The sequence below is a fragment of the Chiloscyllium plagiosum genome, chromosome 9 (assembly GCF_004010195.1).
Source record: "Chiloscyllium plagiosum isolate BGI_BamShark_2017 chromosome 9, ASM401019v2, whole genome shotgun sequence".
In the NCBI taxonomy this organism is placed as follows: domain Eukaryota; kingdom Metazoa; phylum Chordata; class Chondrichthyes; order Orectolobiformes; family Hemiscylliidae; genus Chiloscyllium; species Chiloscyllium plagiosum.
In genome coordinates, this window is record NC_057718.1 from 19,349,212 (window position 1) to 19,372,079 (window position 22,868).

General features: G+C 43.3%; 1 protein-coding gene across 6 annotated transcripts in view; it reads right to left on the bottom strand.

Annotated features, from left to right (window-relative positions):
- Nucleotides 1–22,868, bottom strand: part of ltbp1 (latent transforming growth factor beta binding protein 1) — a 339,046-nt gene that overhangs the window by 98,975 nt on the left and 217,203 nt on the right. For all 6 annotated transcript variants that reach the window (XM_043695510.1, XM_043695509.1, XM_043695512.1 and 3 more), the window contains 6 exons: nt 11,700–11,825; nt 11,027–11,149; nt 9,707–9,826; nt 8,439–8,558; nt 3,988–4,110; nt 133–255 (listed from right to left, as the gene is read on the bottom strand). In XM_043695510.1, coding sequence (XP_043551445.1) covers nt 133–255; nt 3,988–4,110; nt 8,439–8,558; nt 9,707–9,826; nt 11,027–11,149; nt 11,700–11,825 — 735 coding nt within the window. The remainder of the gene's footprint in view (nt 1–132; nt 256–3,987; nt 4,111–8,438; nt 8,559–9,706; nt 9,827–11,026; nt 11,150–11,699; nt 11,826–22,868) is intronic.

Below are 22,868 nucleotides of genomic sequence, written 5' to 3' on the forward strand. Positions count from 1 at the left end.
GCCAAGTCCTCATTCTATCTCGGTGAATGTTACCAAAGGGAATTTTCTACAAACACATACACTGGTGCACAGCCAGTGAAAATTAAACCCAACAAGAGGTCTGCTGAGGGTATTCTATGAAATTGCTGTCACCTTCACACTGGTCCCTTGTGGCAGTCAGACGGTAACCCAAGTTGCATTCGCAGAAGAAGGAGGCCTCTGTATTCGTGCATTGCCCATTGGTGCACAGAATCGCATCTTGACACTCATTCACATCTGCACCAAAGAAGAAACAGATGAGTCATTCCTCTTTCCAACGTGTTGCAAACTTTGTTTCATCAAAAGTGAATGCCCTGATTAACCTCTGAACCAGAAAACCAAATCGGACAAATTTGCAAAGAGACGGGAAATCTGCCCCATCAAATTACCATCAAACTGCTAAAGACAAAGGCCATTCTCCTTCTGGAAACCTCTGGTTCTCAATACCAATTATATATTAGGGAGTTATTACAGACACTGAGACATACTCAGAGGTACCCTGAAATGCACTGCCTCAACTTTGAGTGCATAGATAATTGAAAGATTTTTTTCAGGCTAAGGAGAAACGAGGTGGAGGCTGGGCCTATTGGGTAGTGCCTTCAAAGAAAAACCACTGAATCAGGGGCTGAATTTTTTTAATTTATTCACTCATGGGATGTGGGTGTTGCTGGCTGTGCCAGTATTTATTGCCCATCCCTAGTTGATCTTGAGAAGGTGGTGGTGAGTTGCCTTCTTGAATCGCTGAAGTCCATATCCAGTAGGGAGACCCACAATGCCCTTGGGGAGGGAATTTCCAGATTTTGACCCAATGACAGTGAAAGAATGGCAATATATTTTTCTGGTGTGCCCATGTATCTGCTGCCCTTGTCCTTCTAGATGGAAGTGGTCGTGGGGTTTGGAAGGTGCTGTCTGAGGATCTTTCGTGAATGTTTGCAGGTGGCACACACTGCTGCTCCTGATCATCATTGACTGGGAGAGTGGACACTTGTGGATGTGATGCCGATCAAGTGGGCTGCTTTGTCCTGGATGGTGTCAAGCTTCTTTAGTGTTATTGGGGCTGCACTCATCCAGGAAGTGCAAGGCGTTCCATCACACTCCTGACTTGTGCCTTGTCAATGGAGGGCAGGCTTCAGGGAGTTATCCTTTCTCAGTTGTATCATCCTATAGGATATATATCCCATGAGCTGGAGGAACACACACAGTGATATACATGCACAGGCACACATACAAAAGTTTATGGAGAGAAATTAGACCTTGGGCCCATGTTGGCAGATGGTGGAATGGGTGGGGTAATATAAATGTTAACTACAACTGAGCGAAGAATGCAGCTATGGTGAAGCTAGAACATGAGAATTGGGCAATGGAAGGAATCACAATGGGATGATGACAATATTGGAGTCAGTTATTTGGCACAAATCCAAGAAACCAGTCAAGTTTGATAGGGGTCTCCATTGAAATTGGCTGCTGGAAAATTGTGGAATTGGGTCAAATTCTGCCAGGACTAAACCCCTTCAAACAACAGGGAGGGAAATTTCTCCTAAACTTCTTGAAAAGACAAACAAGAATATAACCAAAATAGTAAATTCTTCAAAGGAACTGCGTTCCCTTTGGCACCTTCCGTGAACTCAGTTTGTCACAAATTAGCCAAACACGGTGGCTCATTTTCCACACAGCAAGATGCAAACAGTAATTGAGGTAAATTGCAAGACAATGTTTTTGGTGATGTTCATTGAGTGATAAAAATTGATTGGAACACCGCTGGAGTTCCGTTTGCTCTACTGGGAAACAATGCCATGAGATCTTTTACAAGCACCTGAGAGAGCAGAAAGGACCTAAGTTTCAAACCTCACCTGAAGTTTTTCCTCCAATAAACACTCAAGGTTCAGCCTCAAATGTCCCTAAATCTCTGCACTGGAGCTTGACTCCATGGTCTTCTGACCAAGAGGTAATATCACTGAACCAAAGCTGACACTGAAAGAGGATTATATTCTTAGACTTTCGGCTCTCTACTGGCTTAAAGTCGGAGTTCAAGTGGCATGAGGATGTCTGAGTGGTAATTCCTGAAGATAGTGAGGACTGCAAATGTTAGAGAATCAGAGTGGATAAAGAGTGGAGCTGGAAAAAGCACAGCAGGTCAAGCAGCATCAGAGAGAGGGAATCAACGTTTAATCCTGATGAAAGGTTCCAAGCTGACACAGCGACTCCCCCTCTCCTCTGATACAGCTTGACCTGCTGTGCTATTTCCAGCTCCACACTTCATCCATTCTGCCAAGTACTTCCTCCCTCAGAACTGGGATGGGGAGACAGACTGCAGAACATTCTAGAACTGTACTCCTGCACCTCTAAGCTCCAGTACAGCAGCGGGTTGTCCAACCTCCTTGTCGAGAGTTTGTCAGTTAAGTAGGGAGATCAAAAGAGGAAAATGCTTCCTTTTGCTAAAACGTTGACTCACAGGCCTCTGCATGCTTCAGGACCCCAGTCGGGGAAATACATGGGGGTCCCCAAGCCCATAATTGCCGGCGTGCAGACATGGGAAGCTACTTTCCTAAAGGTAACCTCTCACATGACCCAACCCAGTGCCATATTAAGGATAGCCGACAGGCTCTCAATAATGCAGGCCCAATCACAGGGCAGGTAGCAGCCAAAAAGCCTTGTCCGCTCCATTGAGAGATGGGGCGCTGCTGAGTCAGGGGAGAAAACACAGGAAAACCTCTCAGAGAAATTGCCCTCAAGGTTTGGGGAGGGTGAGGAGGGCGGGAAGGGGGGAAAGGATAGTAAGTCTGCAGTGAAATCTCAGTGGGATTGAGCTGGTCGAGCCTTCTGATGAGAGGGGAAACCCCTCCTGTACAGTTTTTGGGTCATGGTCATGGCCTGTGTAACTGTCTGCCCACCTTTAAGGATGGAGTGTCAGGTTCCAATATCCTCCTCCCCACCTCCCAGGTTGGCACAGGGAGTCTGCCTCTATTACAATGGTGCCTCCCCATGTGGCAACTGGATTGGAGGTGCCATTGCTTGGCAAGCACAAATTATTGCCTTGACTGGGCCTTTAATTACTTTAGTTAGCTGTCTGCATTGTGTAAGCAACTGATGCAAATCCTGGGCCTCTCCCTAGAAATGTAACTGGTGACAGGAACACGTTGGGGAAGTCAAACTCCTGATTGGCAGCTGGTCTGAGAAGAGACCAGATCTTTACTCCGTTTCAAGTTTATTTACAAAGAGAATCCTGACAGATGCTTAGCTCCAAAATCCATTACCCAACACCAGTGTCAATATGCTTTCGCTTTTACACTTCTGATCAAGTGTTTAAACTAATTAACTAATCCAGAGCCAGTTAAAGAAGTGCTGTAGTTCAAAGGAAGTTTACAAAATTTAAGCAAAATACCATTCCTGAGGGTGACCATGAACCCCAGGACACTCCTTGTACCCACAGGTCACAGAAGACCTCTAGTGTATCAGAGGACCCTGTGTGCTACTCTTCAGGAACAGCCAGTTGTGAAGGGTCATTTTCTAGGCACAAATGTAATCATCTAATGAATGCACCCCATAACCACACACTTAACCTTAATCTGTTTAGTTTTCAGGACAATCATCCTGAATGGCTACCTACCAGCTATCCTGATTTGGAGATGCCAGTGTTGGACTGGGGTGTACAAAATTAAAAATCACACAACACCAGGTTATAGTCCAACAGGTTTAATTGGAAGCACACGAGCTTTTGGAGCCACGCTCCTATCACCTGATGAAGGAACGTCGCTCCGAAAGCTAGTGTGCTTCCAATTAAACCTGTTGGACTATAACTGGTTTTGTGTGATTTTTAACTTTGTACCAGCTATCCCACTGCCAAGCCCATCCTTACTGTCAATTAAATGATTCAATTTCATAAACAAAACCATTTAACTGCTTTACTTTGGTGACCTGATGCTAAACGATGTGGCCATCTGCGATGTTAATCCCTGTGGGAATGGTTACCTTTGCACAGTTTGCCATCAGGGGATGGTTCATAGCCTCGGTTACAGGTACAGATATAGGCCCCCTCAAGGTTCGAACATCTGCCATTTGCACAAGCTGATCTGTTGAGGCATTCATTAACATCTGGGGGGAAGAAAAGGAGCAGGGGTCAAAAATCAGACTTCCAAGGACAACACAGACAAATCTCGGCCAATTTCAAACAGGTAACAAAAGACAATGAATGTTAGAATTGAACAAACAGTCCTGGGGAGGAGAGTGAATGATGAAAAGACAAAGAAACACCTGGAATGCTGTTTCGAAAATAATCTGCTGATACATTTATCATGGAACATCTGCAGCATCCATCTGCCGGTCCATTTAAGAAATGACTGTCTGGATGGGTCTCAAATTGCCTTTTTCCCAGCATGCGACCATATGTCCTACTGTAACAGGAAACTGACAAGAGATACAGTTGATTCCTGATGAGCCCCTGGCCGGTTTGCCGGGAGGGAGTAAGCTTGGATCAAGCTTTCCACACTTGCCTTCCAATCACAATTTCTAATATTTGTACCTCAGGGCATAGAATCCAAATGTAAATATCAATTGTTTATCTCTGATGACAGAGAATGAAGAATTTGTTCAACCTAAAATGATATTTAACAAAGTATTGAAAGTCAAACTTAATGCACTTGAGTGGCTTTGTTCATATTAAGTTTGAAATACACACCGTGGCCAGTACATGTGCTAAAAAGGTGACATCTGCAGTGGAACAGATTCGATCTCCTGTAACATTGCACATAATAAGTTAGAGGAAGTGATCTCTTCCTTAGCTACTTCTGTCTTCACATTTCTCTCTCGCCCATTGTCTCTCTATGTCCACCTTTTTTTTCTCTTTTTTTAACAGCCCACTTCATGGCTCTTTTTGCCTCAGCACCCTCTTCCCTATCCTTTCTCTTGTGTGATAGTCTGAGAATAAGGGGTAAGCCATTCAGGACTGAGATGAGGAAGAATGTCTTCACTCAGAGAGTTGTGAACCTGAGGAGTCCTCTCCTACAGGAAACTGTTGGGGTCAGTTTGTTAGATACATTCAAGAGGGAGCTGGACATGGCCCTTGAGGCTAATGGAATATTCAGATTGCATGATCAGCCATGATGCAGGCTCGAAGGGCAGAATGGCCTACTCCTGCACCTATTTTCTATGTTTCTATGACTCCAGGCAGTTTCTCCGTAGCCACAGCAGGTGAGACAGAGATAATGGGGAAAATATGGCTAATAGGGTGCCCTTGGGCCCCACTAAAATGTTGCATCTCTATCCAACAGAGCAATGTTGCAAACTGTTGTCTTAAACAGATCATTGATAACAAACAGCTACACCAATTATTTTCAGATGTGAGAGGTGACCCAAGAGCTACTAGCAATCAGTCTGTACAGTTTTCAGAGTAGGCTTCTAACCAGCAGAAACGATAAGCATCTAATCAATCAGCAACAAATTGTTTCAGGAACAACGAAAATGACTTAACCAGGAAAAGGGGAAGGCAGCACACCGGGTACAATCCTGGAGCAAAAGGGAATTTTCACAAAAGCCCACACTCGACTGCTCATCAAAATGGACAGACGTTCGGCGATATCCTCACAGTAAAACGCAGAGAAAATTTAAAAAGAGTGTTGGGCGTGGGGGGGGGCGGGAGACGAAATCTTTACGTTGAGCAGGTGGTGCCTGTTTGTAGACCACAACCAGTAAGTGCTTTCATCAAGCTTCAGGAAGCAGGGAGTTGCACGCCAAAGCCAAAGTAAATATTGGCTTTGGGCTGGTTCAGATATTCAGCACAAGACCAGAAGAACTGAAGGCATTAATTCACAGAACAGGAACCACTACAATAAAACTGGCCGTGCGTTTATCAATGAAATTGAAAGTGTTCATGGAACAACATGCAGGATTTCACGAAAACTCACAGGAGAAGAAGCAGTGAAATTTACTGCTTGAATAAATTAATGGCATTGGACACACACTATCACATAGCAAAGTGGATGCTTTTAAGGGGATTTTTGTTTGCGATATTCAGTGTTTCGCCTGTAATGATGCTTTCATTATTTCCCCAGATTCAAATCATTAACCAGAGAATCATGATGCTATACTCCCTCCCTATCCTGGTACATATTTATTTCTATCAGATTATAATGTCAATATTGTTAAATTTGGCGGCACAAGGTACTTGGGAGATAGAACAGCAAACACATAAACAGTAACAGAGTGATCACAGTACAGAGCAGATGAAAAACTTCATTAAAAGAGAAAGGTATTGACTTTGTGTTAATCCAAGTGACATCCCCCCTTTGTCAACTTATATGGTGCAATGTGGAAGTATTGGAAAAGGTGCAGAGGAGATTTACCAGGATGTTGCCTGGACTGGAGGGAAGGTCTTGTGAGGAAAGGCTGAGAGACTTGGGTCTGTTCTCTTTGGAAAGAAGAACGCTAAGAGGGGATTTGATAGAGACATACAAGATGATCAGAGGATTAAATAGGGTAGAGAGTGAAAGTCTTTTTCCGAGGATGATGACGTCAGTTTGTTCGAGGGGGCATAGCTACAAATTGATGGGTGATAGGTTTAAGACAAATGTCAGAGACAGGTTCTTTACTCAGGAAGTGGTAATGGCATGGAATGCCCTGCCTGCCAATGTAGTTACCTCAGCCACATTAGGGAGATTTAAACAATCCTTGAATAAGCACATGGATGATGATGGGATAGTGTAGGGGGATTGGTTTAGATTAGTTCACAGGTCAGCGCAACATCGAGGGCCAAAGGGCCTGTTCTGCACTGTAATGTTCTATGTTCTAGTAATAGTGGAGTGTGCTCAGAGTTTTGGTATACATGTGCTGGTACATTCCCCAAGTCTTCACCATTCCATCTCTCGACTTTCTCCAACATTTTGATCAGGTTAATTCAGCAGCTCAATGTTTCATAATGTGCCAACAGGCCTTTTTTTGTATTTCATATCCACCAGAGATAACCATCCTGCTACTTGGTTGAAAAGACCCTCAAAGTCATGACTGTGATTATTTTCTGGAACCTACTTTTAAAATGAGTGGTCTGGATTTTATCTGCAAGGTTAAGGTACAGAATGATAAGAGATCTGATGGTGAATTACAAATTGAGTAGTTCCATTAAGCAAATCCATTATCACATTATCAATAAGTCCCTTACTCCCTTCTCTTTACACCTGACTTACTGTCTTGAAAAATGCCAAGTTGTCTATATTTTATGTTAAACAAGTCCCTTGCATTTTGTTTGGATGCATATTGCACTCACACTCAATGAGATGGTCAGTAAATGGTAAAGGAAACTGCTGTAGCAGCTGAATGTGTGATTAGTCCTATAATATTTCATACCTTAACATTTTAGCAACTGGATGACAACACACTGTAAACAACATAATTTATAGTGAATATGTCACAGAAGAATAAAAACTAAAGGAACTGCTGATGCTGCAAATCGAAAACAAGAACAGAAATTGCTGGAAAAGCTCAGCAGGTCTGGCAGCATCTGTGAAGAGAAATCAAGAGTTAATATTTTGGATCACTCGACCTGAAACGTTAACTCTGATTTCTCTCCACAATGCTGCCGCACTTGCTGAGCTTTTCCAGCAATTTCTGTTTTTATGTCACAGCAAAATGTAAAATACATTATTAAAGTGAAAACTTGTTTATGTCAGAGATCAAATTCACTATTCTCTGCAGGAAACCATGCTCAAAGGGAACATGGACCGGAAGATTGGCACCACAGATTGGTAACTCTATCTTTCACTAACAATCACTTCAAGCTTGGTTCCTGTCCAGGAAAGCAGGATTGCTGAATTCATCCTGAGATTTTATCTTTAGTCTTCAGAAAAGATTTAGAAGGGTTTTGCTAGGGTTGGAGGATTTGAGCTACAGGGAGAGGCTGAATAGGCTAGGGCTATTTGCCCTACAACGTTGGAGGCTGAGGGGTAACCTTATAGAAGTTTATAAAATCATGAGGGACATGGATAGGATAAATAGACAAGGTCTTTTCCTTGGGGTGGGGGAATCCAGAACTAGAGGGCATAGGTTGAGGATGAGAGGGGAAAGATATAAAAGAGACCTAAGTGGCAACTTTTTCATGCAGAGGGTGGTGCGTGTATGAAATGACCTGCCAGAGGAAGTGGTGAAGGCTGGTACAATTGCAACATTTAAAAGGCATCTGGATGAATATATGAATAGGAAGGGTTTAGAGGGATATGGGCCAAGTGCTGGCAAATGGGACTAGATTAGGTTGGGATATCTCATAGGCATGGAAGAGTTGGACCGAAGGGTCTGTTACCGTGCTGTACTTCTCTATGACTCACATCAAATGTTTGCATGGAAGAACAATTTTTATTTGGAAACTTTCAAATGAGAATGCTTATTTGACAAACTCACTCTTGATGTACCAGAACCAGTGAGACTACAGAACATACCTACGCATTGGCCATTTCTGCCTGTGTATCCATCTGGGCAAGACACACACTCATAAGAGCCAGGATTGTTAATGCATCTTCCAGACGGACATTTGTTGGAATCCTGGCATTCATCAATGTCTGTGAATTTAAACAAATCACAGAGTAAATTCAGCTGACATTTGAAAAAGCTTCAAGTTCAATTTCAGTGTTCTGAAATAACAGAAAAGGGTGACATTTTAAAGGGACTCCATCCTAGTTCCATAATTGTTAGGTTGTAGTTCAATTGCTGACAAAACTGCTGAGCTCCTAACAGATTTGGTTATGACACTACGAGTCCACGAGGAGCAGATTTCTGATGGATATTTAAAGACACAACCCGGGCCAGTGTGCCTTTAAGATTCATTTGGTGTTCAGGGCTGATGTTAGACAGACAATAATGTCCCAGACACTTCGATGGAGCAGTTCCACACAGTGCCATCAGAATTAGTTCTGCTTCCCACCCAGCTTCTCAGTGGACCCTGTTGCATTGATCAGTGGCTGAGACTCAAGAGAGCAGTGAGTGGTCAGTCACTGCAGAGACGCCATTTTTCTTAAAGCCGAGATCATGGCAAATTGGCCAAGCGCTTGGGCCCAACTGCAGCAAGACTCAAGGTTCAGAAGCTAGCATGACTAAAGAGACTGAGAGAGAGAGAGAGAGAGAGAGAGAGAGCCAGCCAAACAATCATTAGCAACAAACGAGCTGAGAGCTGCTTTCGTAAACTTTGTGAAGCAAAAGTGATTAGAATTGCCTACTTAGTGATAATAGTGGCGAAGAAATTAGTTAGGGTGGAGGTTGGGAGGGAGGACATAAAAGGCCATGGCTGCATTTCTTCCACCCCACAACCCTTACCACACCCCATTCTCATGCCTTTGATTTCACTCTTGGCAATCGTTTTTTTGGGTGTGCATCCCTTTTGTTTATTTTTCTACATAAGATTTTCAGATTAATTTTCAGTTCCTCCCTGTAATTCTCCTGGCTCCAGTGTAGCGACTATGACACAACAATGGGTGGCTCAGAGACAAGACTAAATTGGACACATACTGCTGCTGTGATTTTTCGAAGAAATTATCCTCCCCTGCCTTCCATACTCCCCCATGTCTTTAACCATCACCTAATTCTGTTGCCAAAATAATGTGACAGAAAGGTTTGTGTGAAAATATCCCACTCTATTGCCAAAACCTGCAACTTTATACTTAAAGATATTCAGTACAATAGGATCTGTGAAAGGAACTGGAGACAGACCCACCTTCACACTGTCCTCTGTTCATTTTGTATCCAGCATCACAGAACTGGCATCTGTAGGAGCCTACAACATTAATGCAATGACCTTCTCCACAGATATTGGGGCTCAAGCACTCATCAATATCTTGAAAGGAGATAGAAAAGTATTTGCATTTAGTTGCAAAATAAAATTTGCATCCAGCACAATTCATCTGGCAACATATATTTAACAGTGCATGAATAATGTACATCCGGCATTACATTAGTGGTTTATTTATTCTGTGCAATAAAATGTTTAGGTTAAACGATCTCTTACTGCCTTGACGGACTCTGCTATCAGATTAGTGCAGCATATTTTATCAAATACATACATAAAGAGTTTAACTTCTCCTGATCACTGTTGTTAAAGAAATGACATATGCAGGTTAAATTCCTCATGTTCTTTCAAATTTGGCAACACTCCTTCTAAACTAGACAGTTTAACAATTGGGTAAAATTACTGAGGATGAAGAGTTAAAGACAAGATATGCACTGGCATGTGCAAAACTGTGAGGACTAAGAAACCTCTTACTGAATTCCACTAGCACCAAAGGAAAATCCATCCACTCATACTCGAGTGAGTTTATCTTTGTTTGTCAGCTGGTGGCTGATTTTGATAACATTGAGGGAGCATTGACAGTGAGATTATCCCCTGAGTTAACAAGTGGTGATTCCCAAAACACAATGACTGGGAATTTTCCTGAGGTTTCACCTGTTCCTTATCACACATGGGAAGGTCAAGCAAACCGCGTCCCGACAAGGAGATGTATGTCATGCTTCTGTTGGCGAGTGTGAAATTTCCTAATGAAATTCTCTTCACATACTGTTCCCCATTTTCTCCAGTTAAACCGGAACAGGAAAATTGATCAAGTAAATGTATAGGCTACATTTGAAGTTTGGTAGTGGTTCAAATTCCCTTGCTGTGCAATTTTTAAAATCGTAGAGTCCCTGAAGTGCAGAAAGAGACCACTTGGCCCATCGAGTCCACACTGACTCTCCGAAAAGCATCCCACCCAGACCCAGACGCTGACTTCATCTCCATAACACTGCATTTTCCATGGCTAACCCACCCAGCCTGCACATCCCTGGATACTATGGGGCAATTTAGCATGGTCCCACCTAATCTTTGGACCATGAGAGGAAATCAGAGCACCTGGAGGAAACCCAGGCAGACACAGGGAGAATGTGCAAATCCCATACCAACAGTCACCCAAGGGTGGAATCGAACCCAGATCCCTGGCACTGTGAGGCTGCAGTGCTAACCACTATATCACCCTTGCAATCCTACCAACATGTCAAGCATTACCAGCGCATTCTGTTCCTCCGTCTGATGTGAACCCTCGATGACAGAGGCAGCGGAAGCTTCCCACTGTGTTCTTACAGTATCCATTGGAACACGGGCGCGGAATCTGTGCACATTCATCCACATCTGGAACAGATAGACTGCAGTCAGAAGGAGTAAGGTACATTCATCCTGGTTTGGCTTTGGGTTTCAGAATGGGAGGAATGCACCAAGAGCATGGACAAAGTGAGGTCTGGTCCAAGATAGCAGAGAAGACCATGGATCCAAACAACATCCTTCAGCGAGAGAGTCAGGCTGAACACTTCCTGATCTGCAAAGCCATGCCTGATCCTTGGATTATCTGCCCCTCATTTGTACCTGTCTGTCTCCTTGCCCCTCTGTCCTTAAAATTGGTAAGGACCAATAATGGATTATGATTGCCACTTGAGCTTTCTCAAGACTTTGAAATGTTTGTTACCCAACTTGAAATTAGCCCATCAATGATTACCGCGTCTTCAAAGTTCACGTACATGTGGCCTCTGACACCTGCTGTATCTGACTGGATCAGCACTTTGAAGCTGTCCTGATGGGGCAGTAGCAGAAAATAGGATGCGGCCAATATATATCTGTTGCAGTCACTCAGGGCCAATCTGCTGTATGACACTGAAAGGGAAAACTATATGTTATATTGTCTTACCAATGCAAGCAGTTTTCACTGTGTTGAGCTGGTAGCCAGGATCACAGTTACACGTGTATCCCTCTGGTAGATTGATACATTGGCCGGGTCCACAGATCCGAGGATCAACCGAGCACTCATCGATTTCTGAAAGCCAAACATTCCACGTTTCAGTAAATTGGTAATAGATATTGAAGCCACTTTGGTTTAATGGACCACAAATCTGTCGTGATATATCTTGCTTTAATAAAGATATTTTCTATAAGTGCAACAACTACTTGTATTTATATAGCACCTTAGGTAAAATGTCCAAGCATTCATCAGTACAAGTGTGAATTGCATTAATCTGCACTTTGATAAATGTGAAACAGATCCTGCTTTCCAACCAGACCATGCCAACCATAATGCCAAACTTAACTAAGTCAGTGTGGTGTGGCCACATCAGCTCACTACACTGTATGAGTTGTTCTTCTCAGTGAAAATTGCTGCCATTATCCTGTTTAAGTATCGGAACAACAAGGCCTACTTGGTCAAGCGTGGTAGAGGAAAACTGCTTCCTGGTCTTTCACTGTTAACAAGATACAGTTCATTGCACTAGTTACAGATGACATTGACATAATGGTCATTATTACAGAGACTTGAAAGAAGACATGATGTTAGGTTGCACTCCTCCAAGTCCCTGCCCACAAATCTATGTGACATCAGCAGAGTGGGCGGCGCTAATGAATGCCACAGTATTAACCCTTTCAGACCCACATGCAACAAAATGTATTTGAAATATTGAACTCAATTCTCAATATGTTTCCCTGGGACGACTTAAAAGGAACAGTATTAGCAGTTATAAACTTCGATGGTAGTATGAAAACAATGCCTGTGATTCATATGAAGTCGACATCAAAGGAGACCATTCAGCCTGTTGATTTCTTGCTATCTGCAAGAGCAATTTAACTAATCCCATGCCCTCTGACCTCTCTCCATTCCTCTGTAACTTATCCAAATCCTCTTTGCAAGCAATGCCTGAAATGACTCTGGCCATCCTTTCCAGCAATGGATCCCAGATCGTAAACACTTGGTAAATGGAAGAAAGCTTTTCCTCAAAGTCACCTTTGTTTATTTTTTCAATCACCTTAACCTGGTGTTGTTTGGTGCCTAACTTCTCAGCCAAAGTGAACAACTCCTCCCTGACTTATCCTCCATTCCTGCAGCCCTGTCCCTGCAAAGTAGACCAAACTATGTAAACTTTGATAAGTTTGCAGAGGAGAAGGAAATGTTACAGAGTGTCATGCTGCAAACCCTTCACCTTTTACCTCTGTTGTTAATTAAGTGGAAGCTGTTTGAATGCCCACCAAATTGGAAGCTTGCTGAAGATGGTGGCATTGACTGATTGATTTATCGTTGTCACATGAACTGAGATACAGTGAAAAGTGTTGTTTTGCGTGTTATATGGGCAGATCATACCATACAAGGTGCAGCAGGGTAGCAGAACAGAGCGAAGAATACAATGTTACAGTCACAGAGAAGGTGCAGAGAGAGAGATCAGAATTAATATTCAAAATATTAATTCAAAAATTTGATAACAGCAGGTAAGAAGCTGTTCTTGAATCTGTTTGTACATATATTCAAACTTTATTATCTTCTCACCGATGGAAGAGAGCGGAATAGAGTATAACCGGGATGGGAGGAGTCTTTGATTATATTGGTTGCTTTCCCGACGCAGTGGGAAGTATAGGTGGGGTTAGTAGATGGGAAAAAGTGAGGACTACAGATGCTGGAGATCAGAGTTTAAAATGTGTTGCTGAAAAAGCGCAGCAGGTCAGGCAGCAGGCTGGCTTGCCTGATGGACTGAACTGAGTTCACAACTCTCTGTAGTTTCTTGCAGCCTTGGGAACGACAGTTGCTGTTCACACTGTGATGCATCCAGATAGGACGCTTTCTATGATGCATCAATAAAAGTTGGTAAGAGACTTTGAGAACATGCTGAACTTCCTTAGCATCCTGAGGAAGTAGAGACATTGTTGCGCTTTCTTGTCTGTCATGTCAACATGAGTGGACCAGGACAGATAGTTGGTGATCATCACTCCCAGGAACTTGATGCTCTCAACCACATCCACCTCTGCACCATTGATGCAGACAGGAACGTGCCCTCCACTCCCCTTCCTGAAGTCATCGACCAATTTTGTTAACGTTGACAGAGAGATTGGTGTCTTCACACCATGCCGCTAAGCACTCAATTTATTTTCTATGTTCTATCTCGTTGTTGTTTAAGACTCGACCTACAACGATAGTGTTGTCAGCAAACTTGTAAATGGAGTTGGGATGATATTTGGCCACACAGACTCTGTAGTTACACTGTCCCTGGCATCAAATCTTCTTACAAGCCTGAAATGTGCAAGGGAATCACCTTGCTCGCAGTTTTATACTGTCATGTTGCAGTCACAGAATCAAAATGACTGTTTTCTTTGGCAAATGCTGAGATTAACCATAGCAGCCCGATGAGATGACATATTTACTTTTCATGGCAAGCTTCGAGGTCACAGTTGAATGGGTTTCCCAGATGATTTACTGGAGGAATCTGGGCCAGTCCTGCTGCAGGTTATGATGCAGACAGAATGTTGATCTTCCTTTACAACATATACATCAAGTCCCTTCACTTTGAACTCCTTGACTTCTGACAAATGAGCTGGGGACATTGCCAATGAAGTTAAATTGCAGCTTTGGAAGAAAAGGCTCCATTATAGCAATCATTGTTATGGTTTGCTTGAAGTAAAACCAACACTTAAAAAAAGGAGCATACAATCTCCTGTATTCTCCCACAATCCAAAATACCACATTCTTCAATGTTCCCCAGGGTCCTTCCTGCCACAGTTTTCCGTGAGAGAGCCTGGTCTACTTTGGAAGGTTATGAATGGCAATTCACAGTCCATCCTCTCTATTCACAACGTCACGACTATTGGCTAAAAGCTCCACAGTTAGACTGTGAGAAGGCCTTTGGCCAACGGAATTCCTGCAATAAATCAAAATAAATCCAATATTATTGGTATTACTCTGTCCTCAGTGTTGGTTTGGTTGGGATGGTGAAGTTGACATTCTCACCAATTTGCAATGCGTTAACAGCCAGGGACATGGTGTATCTTGTACTATGCTGGAAAAAGCCAGGCTGACCTTCATCCTGTATGCTGAGGAGTGTGTCATAATTAAGACCATAACTGACTTCACATGAACACAAAACTAAATATGTAAATCCTTGAAGGTCAAGTAAACAACAAGGAGAATTGCTAATTTATAATGCAGGCATATAAAATAATTGCACATCCTTAATGTCAGTGCACAGTGTTATAAGGTATAGTGCAATTATCCTCACGTGCACGAAAGCCCATTTAAAATTGATACAGACAAAATCAAGATCTTGATCAATGTTTCATACACATTAATATTCCTGTTGGCTCTAATGAACGCAACAAATTACATAAAAATCAAAGCAAACATTGCCAAAACATTGTTTTGGATTAGCTTTCTTCCCTCATTCCTATTTATGATTATGGTTACACAAACATTCAATATTTTCTCTACAAATAAGTGAGTAAATTCAATATACATCGCAAGCACTTGGAAAACTTGTGTAAATTTGTATTCTCAGTCATTGTGTCTTCCCAGAGACAGAAACAGAAGGCAGGTGGAAGAAGAGAGAAAATCCAGACATAATGGACATCAGGAGCAGCACTGTGTAAGGAAGTAGGACAATAACATCTGTATCCTGTTCTGGCAGGGCCCAAGCTTTCTGGAAAGACGTACACTTCTGAGAATTACCTCTTAGGATAATCAAAAAAAAGAATTCAGGAAATGTTTGGACATGTAGGGAATTGTAATTACCTACTGAGTCACTTTGGGGCCAATTTTCCAATTAGTTGCTGGCGGCAATGGGAATGTCAGTCATTGATTTTCATCAACAGAGGATTACAGGCAGGGCACTCATCTTTTTCTGACATGTTATGCCAACAGTCAATGCCACTCAGCTACTAGAAGGTTACACTGAAATGTCCTTGGGCATGATGGCATTGCATTTGCTTCAATTCCTGGTTTTGCCTCAGAAGCAACGGTGGTAAACGTGTTCAGAAAACAAGACAGAATCAATCACCTGCTGTACAGAAAGCAGCCGCACGAGGAAGGCAAGTATAGTAGGATGGGCTGTTAAGGTGGAAGGAACGAGGCTGTGTGCAGAAACATGTCAGCAAGGACCAGCAGGGCTGAATGGCCTGTTTCTGCGCAATACCTGATTTCAGTCAGTGAGCAGTACTGGTAGAACCAAAACCTTCCTCAGGAAGGGTCATTCAACCTGAAACGTTAACTCTGATTTCTCTCCACAGATGCTGCCAGACTTGCTGAGTTTTTCCAGCAACTTCTGTTTTTGTTTCGGATCGAGAGCATCCGCAGTTCTTTTGGTTTTTACTGTGATAAACAAGTTGGCAGCCATTGTCGACCAGTGCTCCCATCCTGCCCCTATTTTGAGGCTTGAATACTATCTTTTGAATACAACAGAACACCCTCAACCCCTAGTCCTCATCTTCCATCCTCCACTGCATACATTGCATCATCCTGTGCCACTTTTGCCACATCCAAACAGACCCCACCACCAGAGTTATATTTCCCTCCCCACCCCTACCAGCATTCCAGAGAGTCCATTCCCTCTATGACTCCTTCATCAGGTCCACCCCCACCCCAACAACACCCCCCCGCACACCACTCCCCTCACCTCCTTCCAAGGCCCCAAAGGATCCTTCCACATCCAACAGAAATTCACCCGTACTTCTACCAATGTCATCTACTGTATCCGTTGCACCCGGTGTGTTCTCCTCTACACTGGGAAGACAGGATGCCTTCTTGCGAATCATTTCAGAGAACACCTCTGGGACACACACACCCACCAACCCCACCACCCATGGGCTGAACATTTCAACTCCCCCTCCCACTCTGCCAAGGACATACAGGTCCTGGGCTTCCTCCATCGTCAAACCATTACCACGCGACGCCTGGAGGAAGAGTGCCTCATATTCTACCTTGCGACCCTGCAACCACACGGGATCAGTTTCCTCATTTCCCCTCCCCTCACATTATCCCATTCCCAAGCCCGAACTCAGCACCACCCTCCTGACCTGTCCATCACTTTCCCCATCTATCTGCTTCACCCTCCTCTCCAATCTACCACCTTCTCCCTCACCTTCATCGACCTGTCGCATTCTCAGCTACCTTACCCCCCCAGTCCCTATTTATCTCTCAAACCCCTGGGCCCACAGCCTCATTGCTGATGAATGGCTTTTGCCTGAAACATCAATTCTCCTGCTCCTCAGATGCTGCCTGACCTGCTGTGTTTTTCCAGCGCCACACTCTCAACTCTTGAATACTGTCCGCATTGTGATATTGCAGATATCTATGATATTGCATCAATGGTACTGTAGATGTTAATGATATGACATGTTACATATGACATTGTTAGTATCTATGATACTACATGTATCCATGATATTTCATGTACTGATGATCAGACAAACATGTTTCTTTGAGAGTTTAATGACAAAATCAACATGATATCATGTCATGTGATATTCTTCTCTAAAAGTATTGGCCCTCTTGAATTACTATTGCTGCCCTTTTCAATCCCTCAGGAAAACAGTTAGTCAATAAGGCTGTTAAGGAATAGAGCCCAGAGCATATAGATGTTTAATGAATTTAGTTTCTCTGTGGATAGTTCTTCCAATACTTGATCTCAGTGAGAATAGTGTTCATGTTATCAGGGTTAACAGTTAGAAAACACATCAGTCACAATCTTTCATCAGTGGGAATGACGAGGGTGCAGGGATGTGCAAGATCTGGGAGAGCATGGGGGGGGGAGTACTGGGGAAAGATCCCATTGAAAATAGGAGCCCATCAGAGCTGGAAGGCAGCTGTTGTAAATCAGCCAGAGAACTGCAAAGACCATTACTGCCTTGGAGCTCTCTTCGCAACATTTCAGCTCACAAACGCACCAGTTTGGGAAGCATTGGTGCAGGCTAATCTAAGGATTCCACACAGGTAGTGATCATGGAATTCTGGCCCACCCAATTCCACATTCCTGGTGTAAACTGATCTCATCCCAGATTGTAGCAGGAAGCCAGTGGTCCTTTGCCCTGGATAAAGGAGGGGGAGAAACAGGTCAATCATTCCACTTTGGATTGCTATCCTGTGAGCCTTGGTGGAGACTGTGTGCTCCAGGCAGAGCCAGGATTAGATTCAGCTATGTTGTTCCCCACTGTCACTCTGAATGCACCCATCACCCAGACTCACTTTGACAAATTTTATATTACAGGAAGTAGCCTTTTGGCCCATCACACTTATGCTAGCACTCTGGAAGAGCTCTCCACTTTTTCTCCCATTTCCTAGGCTTTTGTGAAGCAATCTGTTTCCAATTTTGGGTAATACCTTTTTTCTGGTTGTTATGGATTTTGCCTTCACCACAATCTCTGCCAATTATTCCCCTTTCTTCAATAATCTTACTCGATGAGCGGCCTGGTAGGAAAAGGGTTTCAGCAGCTCATCTCCCCCAACCCTGCAGCATGTCAGGCCTATTCCTGGCCAACACGTGTCTTCAGGTAGCAGTTCAGTTCCAGCTTGCCGTGAAGCAGCTTCAACTGATGCAATAACAACAGGGTAGTTATAGTGGGTGACTTTAACTTCCCCAATATTGACTGCGACTCCCGAAGAGCAAAACACTTAGATGGGGTTGAATTTGCAATGTGCATCCAAAAGGGTTTCTTGAAACTGTATATGGACAGTCCAACTGGAGGAGGGGCCAAATGGGACCCTGTACTGGTGAATGAGCCTTGCCAGGTGACTGACCTTTCAGTGGGAGAACATTTTGGGAACAGTGATCACAACTCTTTAAGTTTTAAGATAGCTCTGAATAAGGATAAGTCAAGACTTTGTTGCAAGATACTAACTTGGGGTAGGGCAGTGTTAGGCCGGAGTTAGGGAGTGTTAATTGGGAGGAGTTGTTATTGGACAAGTTTGAATGTGGGAGTTGTTTAAAGGCCTACTGGTCAGAGTTCGGGACCAGTATGTTCCAACCAAGGAGAAAGGACAAGGATGGGAATGAGAAAGTGAGGACTGCAGATGCTGGAGATCAGAGTCGAAGAGTGTGGTGCTGGTAAAGGACAGCAGGTCAGGCAACATCTGAGTAGCAGGAGAGTCGATGTTTCAAGCATAAGCTCTTCATCAGCTTATGAAAAGCTTATGCTCGAAGCATTGACTCTTGTTCCTTGGATGCTGCCCAATGGTATCTACCCCAGGTTATTGAGAGAAACAAGAGAAGAGATTGCTGGGGCCTTGACTGAGATCTTTGTATCTTCACTCTCCAGTAGAGAGGACTCTAATCATATCAGCACCTCTGTTCCTCTGTTCAAGAGAGGAAATAGGGATAATCCAGAAACTATAGACCGCTGAGTCTCACACTGGTGGTTGAGAAGCGATTGGAGAGAATTTTTAGGAATAAGGTTTAAGTGCATTTGGAAAAGCACAGCCTAATTAGTGATTCTTTTGTGCAGGGCAGGTGATGCACAAGTAACTTGATTGAATTTTTCGAGGAGGTGATCAATGAAGGTAGAGCAATGGATGCTGCCTACATGGATTTTAGTAAGACTTTCGACATGGTTCCTCATGATAAGCTAAGCTTCAGATGCATGGGATCCACAGTGACTTAGCCACTTGGATTCAGAATTGGTTTGCCTGTAGAAGGCAGAGGTTAGTGGTGGAAGGGTGTTTGTCAGGCTGGAGGCCCGTGGCTAGTGGTGTTCCGCAGGGATCCATACTAGGACCTCTGCTGTTTGCGATATACATAAATGACTTGATGAAAATGTAGATGGGTGGTTCAGTAAGTTTGCAGATGATACAAAGATTGGGGGAATTGTGGAGAGTGTAGAAGGTTGTCAAAGGATACAGATCAGTTGCAGCCATCCGCGGAAAAATGGCAGATGGCATTTAACTCGGGTAAGTGTGAGGTGATGCACTTTGGGAGATCAAATGTTGAGGAAAAGTGTACAGTTAATGGCAGGACCACAAACATCATTGATGTACAGACAGCTCTTGGGGTTCAAGTCCATAGCTCCCTGAAAGTGGCCATACAAGTACATAGGGTGCTAAAGAAGGCTTATAGCATGCTTGTCTTCTTTGGTCAGGGAACTGAGTATAAGAGTCAGGATGTCATGTTGCAGCTTTATAAGATTTTGGCTCGGTCACACATCCGCCACATTACAGGAAGAATGTGGAGACTTTGGAGAGGATGCAGAAGAGGTTTAACAGGGTACTGAGGGATCAGAGGGTATGAGCTATAAGGAGAGGCTAGTCAAGTTCGGGTTGTTTTCCCTGCAGTGACCAAGGCTGAGGGGAGACTTGAAAGAAGTCTATACAATTATGAGACGCATAGATAGGGTTGACAGTCAAAATACTTTTCCCAGAGTTTAATACGAGGGGGCCTGCATTTAAGGTGAGACGGGGAAAGTTCAAAGGAGATGTGAGGGGCATGTTTTTACACAGAGAATTGTCAGAGTCTGGAACGCACTACCAGGGTTGGTAAAGGAGGCAGATACAATAGGGGCGTTTAAGGGACTTCTAGATGAGCAGACAAATATGCAAGGAATGGAGGTATGTGGACCAAGGGCAGGCTGAAGGGACTATTTTAACTTGGCATCATGTTCGGCACAAGATCGTGGGTCAAAGGGCCTGTTCCTGTGCAGCACTGTTCTATGTTCAGGGCCTGTTCCTGTGCTGCACTGTTCTATGTTCAGGGCCTGTTCCTGTGCAGCACTGTTCTATGTTCAGGGCCTGTTCCTGTGCTGCACTGTTCTATGTTCAGGGCCTGTTCCTGTGCAGCACTGTTCTATGCTCTATGTAACTGCAGAGAGAACTCCATTTTCTGCTCTTAACTGATTTGCCTAATTATTTCCAACGTCAGCATCTAATTCAGAGTTGGGAAGAGAAAATTAGTTTGCACCAAATTTTGAGAGTAAGGCACATCAGTACAATGTCACTGTGTGTCCAGAAGCTGTTGAATTTGACCAAGCTCTCCTGTCCATGACACCCACAATCCATGTGCTCACTAATGCTGCGATCTTCTGTAATGTCTGTGTAACGATAATGGTTTGACTGTGTATAGCCTGAAATGGTATTCAGAGCTCAATCAGTGCTAACTCTGCTTATTTTTTTCCCAATTTCAAAGCCAAGTCCTTAAACGCTAAGCATTATGGCACTCATTAACAAGCTCAATAACTTGATTGAGGTTTTTGGAGGAAGTAACCAAGAAGATTGATGAAGACAGAGAGACAGACATTGTTCGTTTGGACTTTAGTAAAGCCTTTGGCAAGGCTCCACATGGTGAACTAATTAATAAAGTTAGATCACATGGGATTAAGGGTGAGCTTGTCAATTGGATACAAAATTGGCTTAAAGACAGGAGCCAGAGAGTGATAATGGAGGATTGTTTTTCAGTCTGGAGGCCTGTGACCAGCAGTGCTCCACAGGGATTGGTCTGGGTCCACTTTTGTTTGCCATTTATATCAATGATTTAGATGAGAATCTAGAAAGCATGATTAATAAATTTGCGGATAACACCAGGATTGGTGGTTTTGTGGACAGTGACGAAGGTTATCTAAGATTACAAATAGATCTTGATCAATTGGGACAATGAGCCATGGAGTGGCAGATGGAGCTAGATATTGCATTTTGATACAACAAACAGTGGCAAGACTTATACAATTAAAAGCTGAGGCTTGGGCACTGTTATAGAACAGAGATACCTCAGGATTCAGGTACATAATTCTTTGAAGTTTATATCAAACCACCTGATGAAGGAGCAGCGCTCCGAAAGCTAGTGCTTCCAATTAAACCTGTTGGACTATAACCTGGTGTTGTGTGATTTTTAACTTTATATCAAATATAGATAGTGTGGTTAAGAAGGCATTTAGCATGCTTGCCTTCATTGCTCAGACATATAATCATAGGAATTGTGGCGTTATGTTGAGGTTGTACAGGATGTTGGTGGGGTCTCTTCTGAAGTACTATGTCCAATTCTACTTCGCCCTGCTATTGGAAGAATATTATTAAGCTGGAGAGGGTTCAGAAGATATTTACCAGGATGTTACTGGGAATGTAAGGTTTGAGTTATAAGGAGAATCTGGATAGGCTGGGATGTTTCTCACTGGAGCATAGGAGGTTGAGAGGTGACCTTATAGAGGTTTATTAAATCATGAGGGCTATAGATAAGGTGAATGGCAGATGTCTTTTCCCTAGGGTGGGGATTTCAAGAGTAAGGGGCATATTTTTAAGGAGAGAGGAGAAAGATTTAAAAAAGACATGAGGGACAATTATTTTACATGGAAGGTGGTTTGTGTGTGGAATAAACTTGCAGAGGAAGTGGTAGATGTAGGTATAGTTACAACATTTGAAAGACATTTAGATACGTACACTGATAAGAAATGTTTGGAGGGATATGGGTCAAGCACAGGCAGGTGGGACTATTTAGTTTGGGATTATGGACTGGTTGGACCGAAGGGTCTATTTCCGTGTGATATGACTCTATGATTGTTTAAGGAAAAATGCCAGGACATCGGAATATTGTTCGAGACACAACATTGTTTTTGACAAAATTGAAGGACCTTTGCGGCAGGGGTACAGACCAACGAAAATTGTTTTTGCCCAGTTTTTGGGCCTACTAATTGGGCAAAGTGGGAACAGCCGCAAATGCACGCAGCAGTCAGCAAAAAGGCAAATGAGTGCTTCATCACTTAGCCCTCTCTTTAATGGTCAAACTGAAGGAGATGTTGAGTGAAGCTTGTCTTTGTTTCGGTCACTCGGAGATACCAATACTTTACGCTTTGTTTACAGAGTGCTTCTTCCAGCACACAACTGCACGTATGAACCTTTTGCTGCACAGTGGGTACAGGTGCCATTACAGCAGATGACAATGTTTGGTGTGTGAGGGAATCGCGGTGGGGGGGGGGGGAACCGCAAATTTCTTTGTAGGTGCTCTGCCTGCAAACTGACACCTTTGATCTTCCACGTTTTGTAAGCAAAACAGCAATATAAGATTGAAGAGTTGCAGTAGACAAGTGGCTACTCAAACCCACTTTGTCTTCAATACGGGCTTGGCAGATCTTCCACATTCCA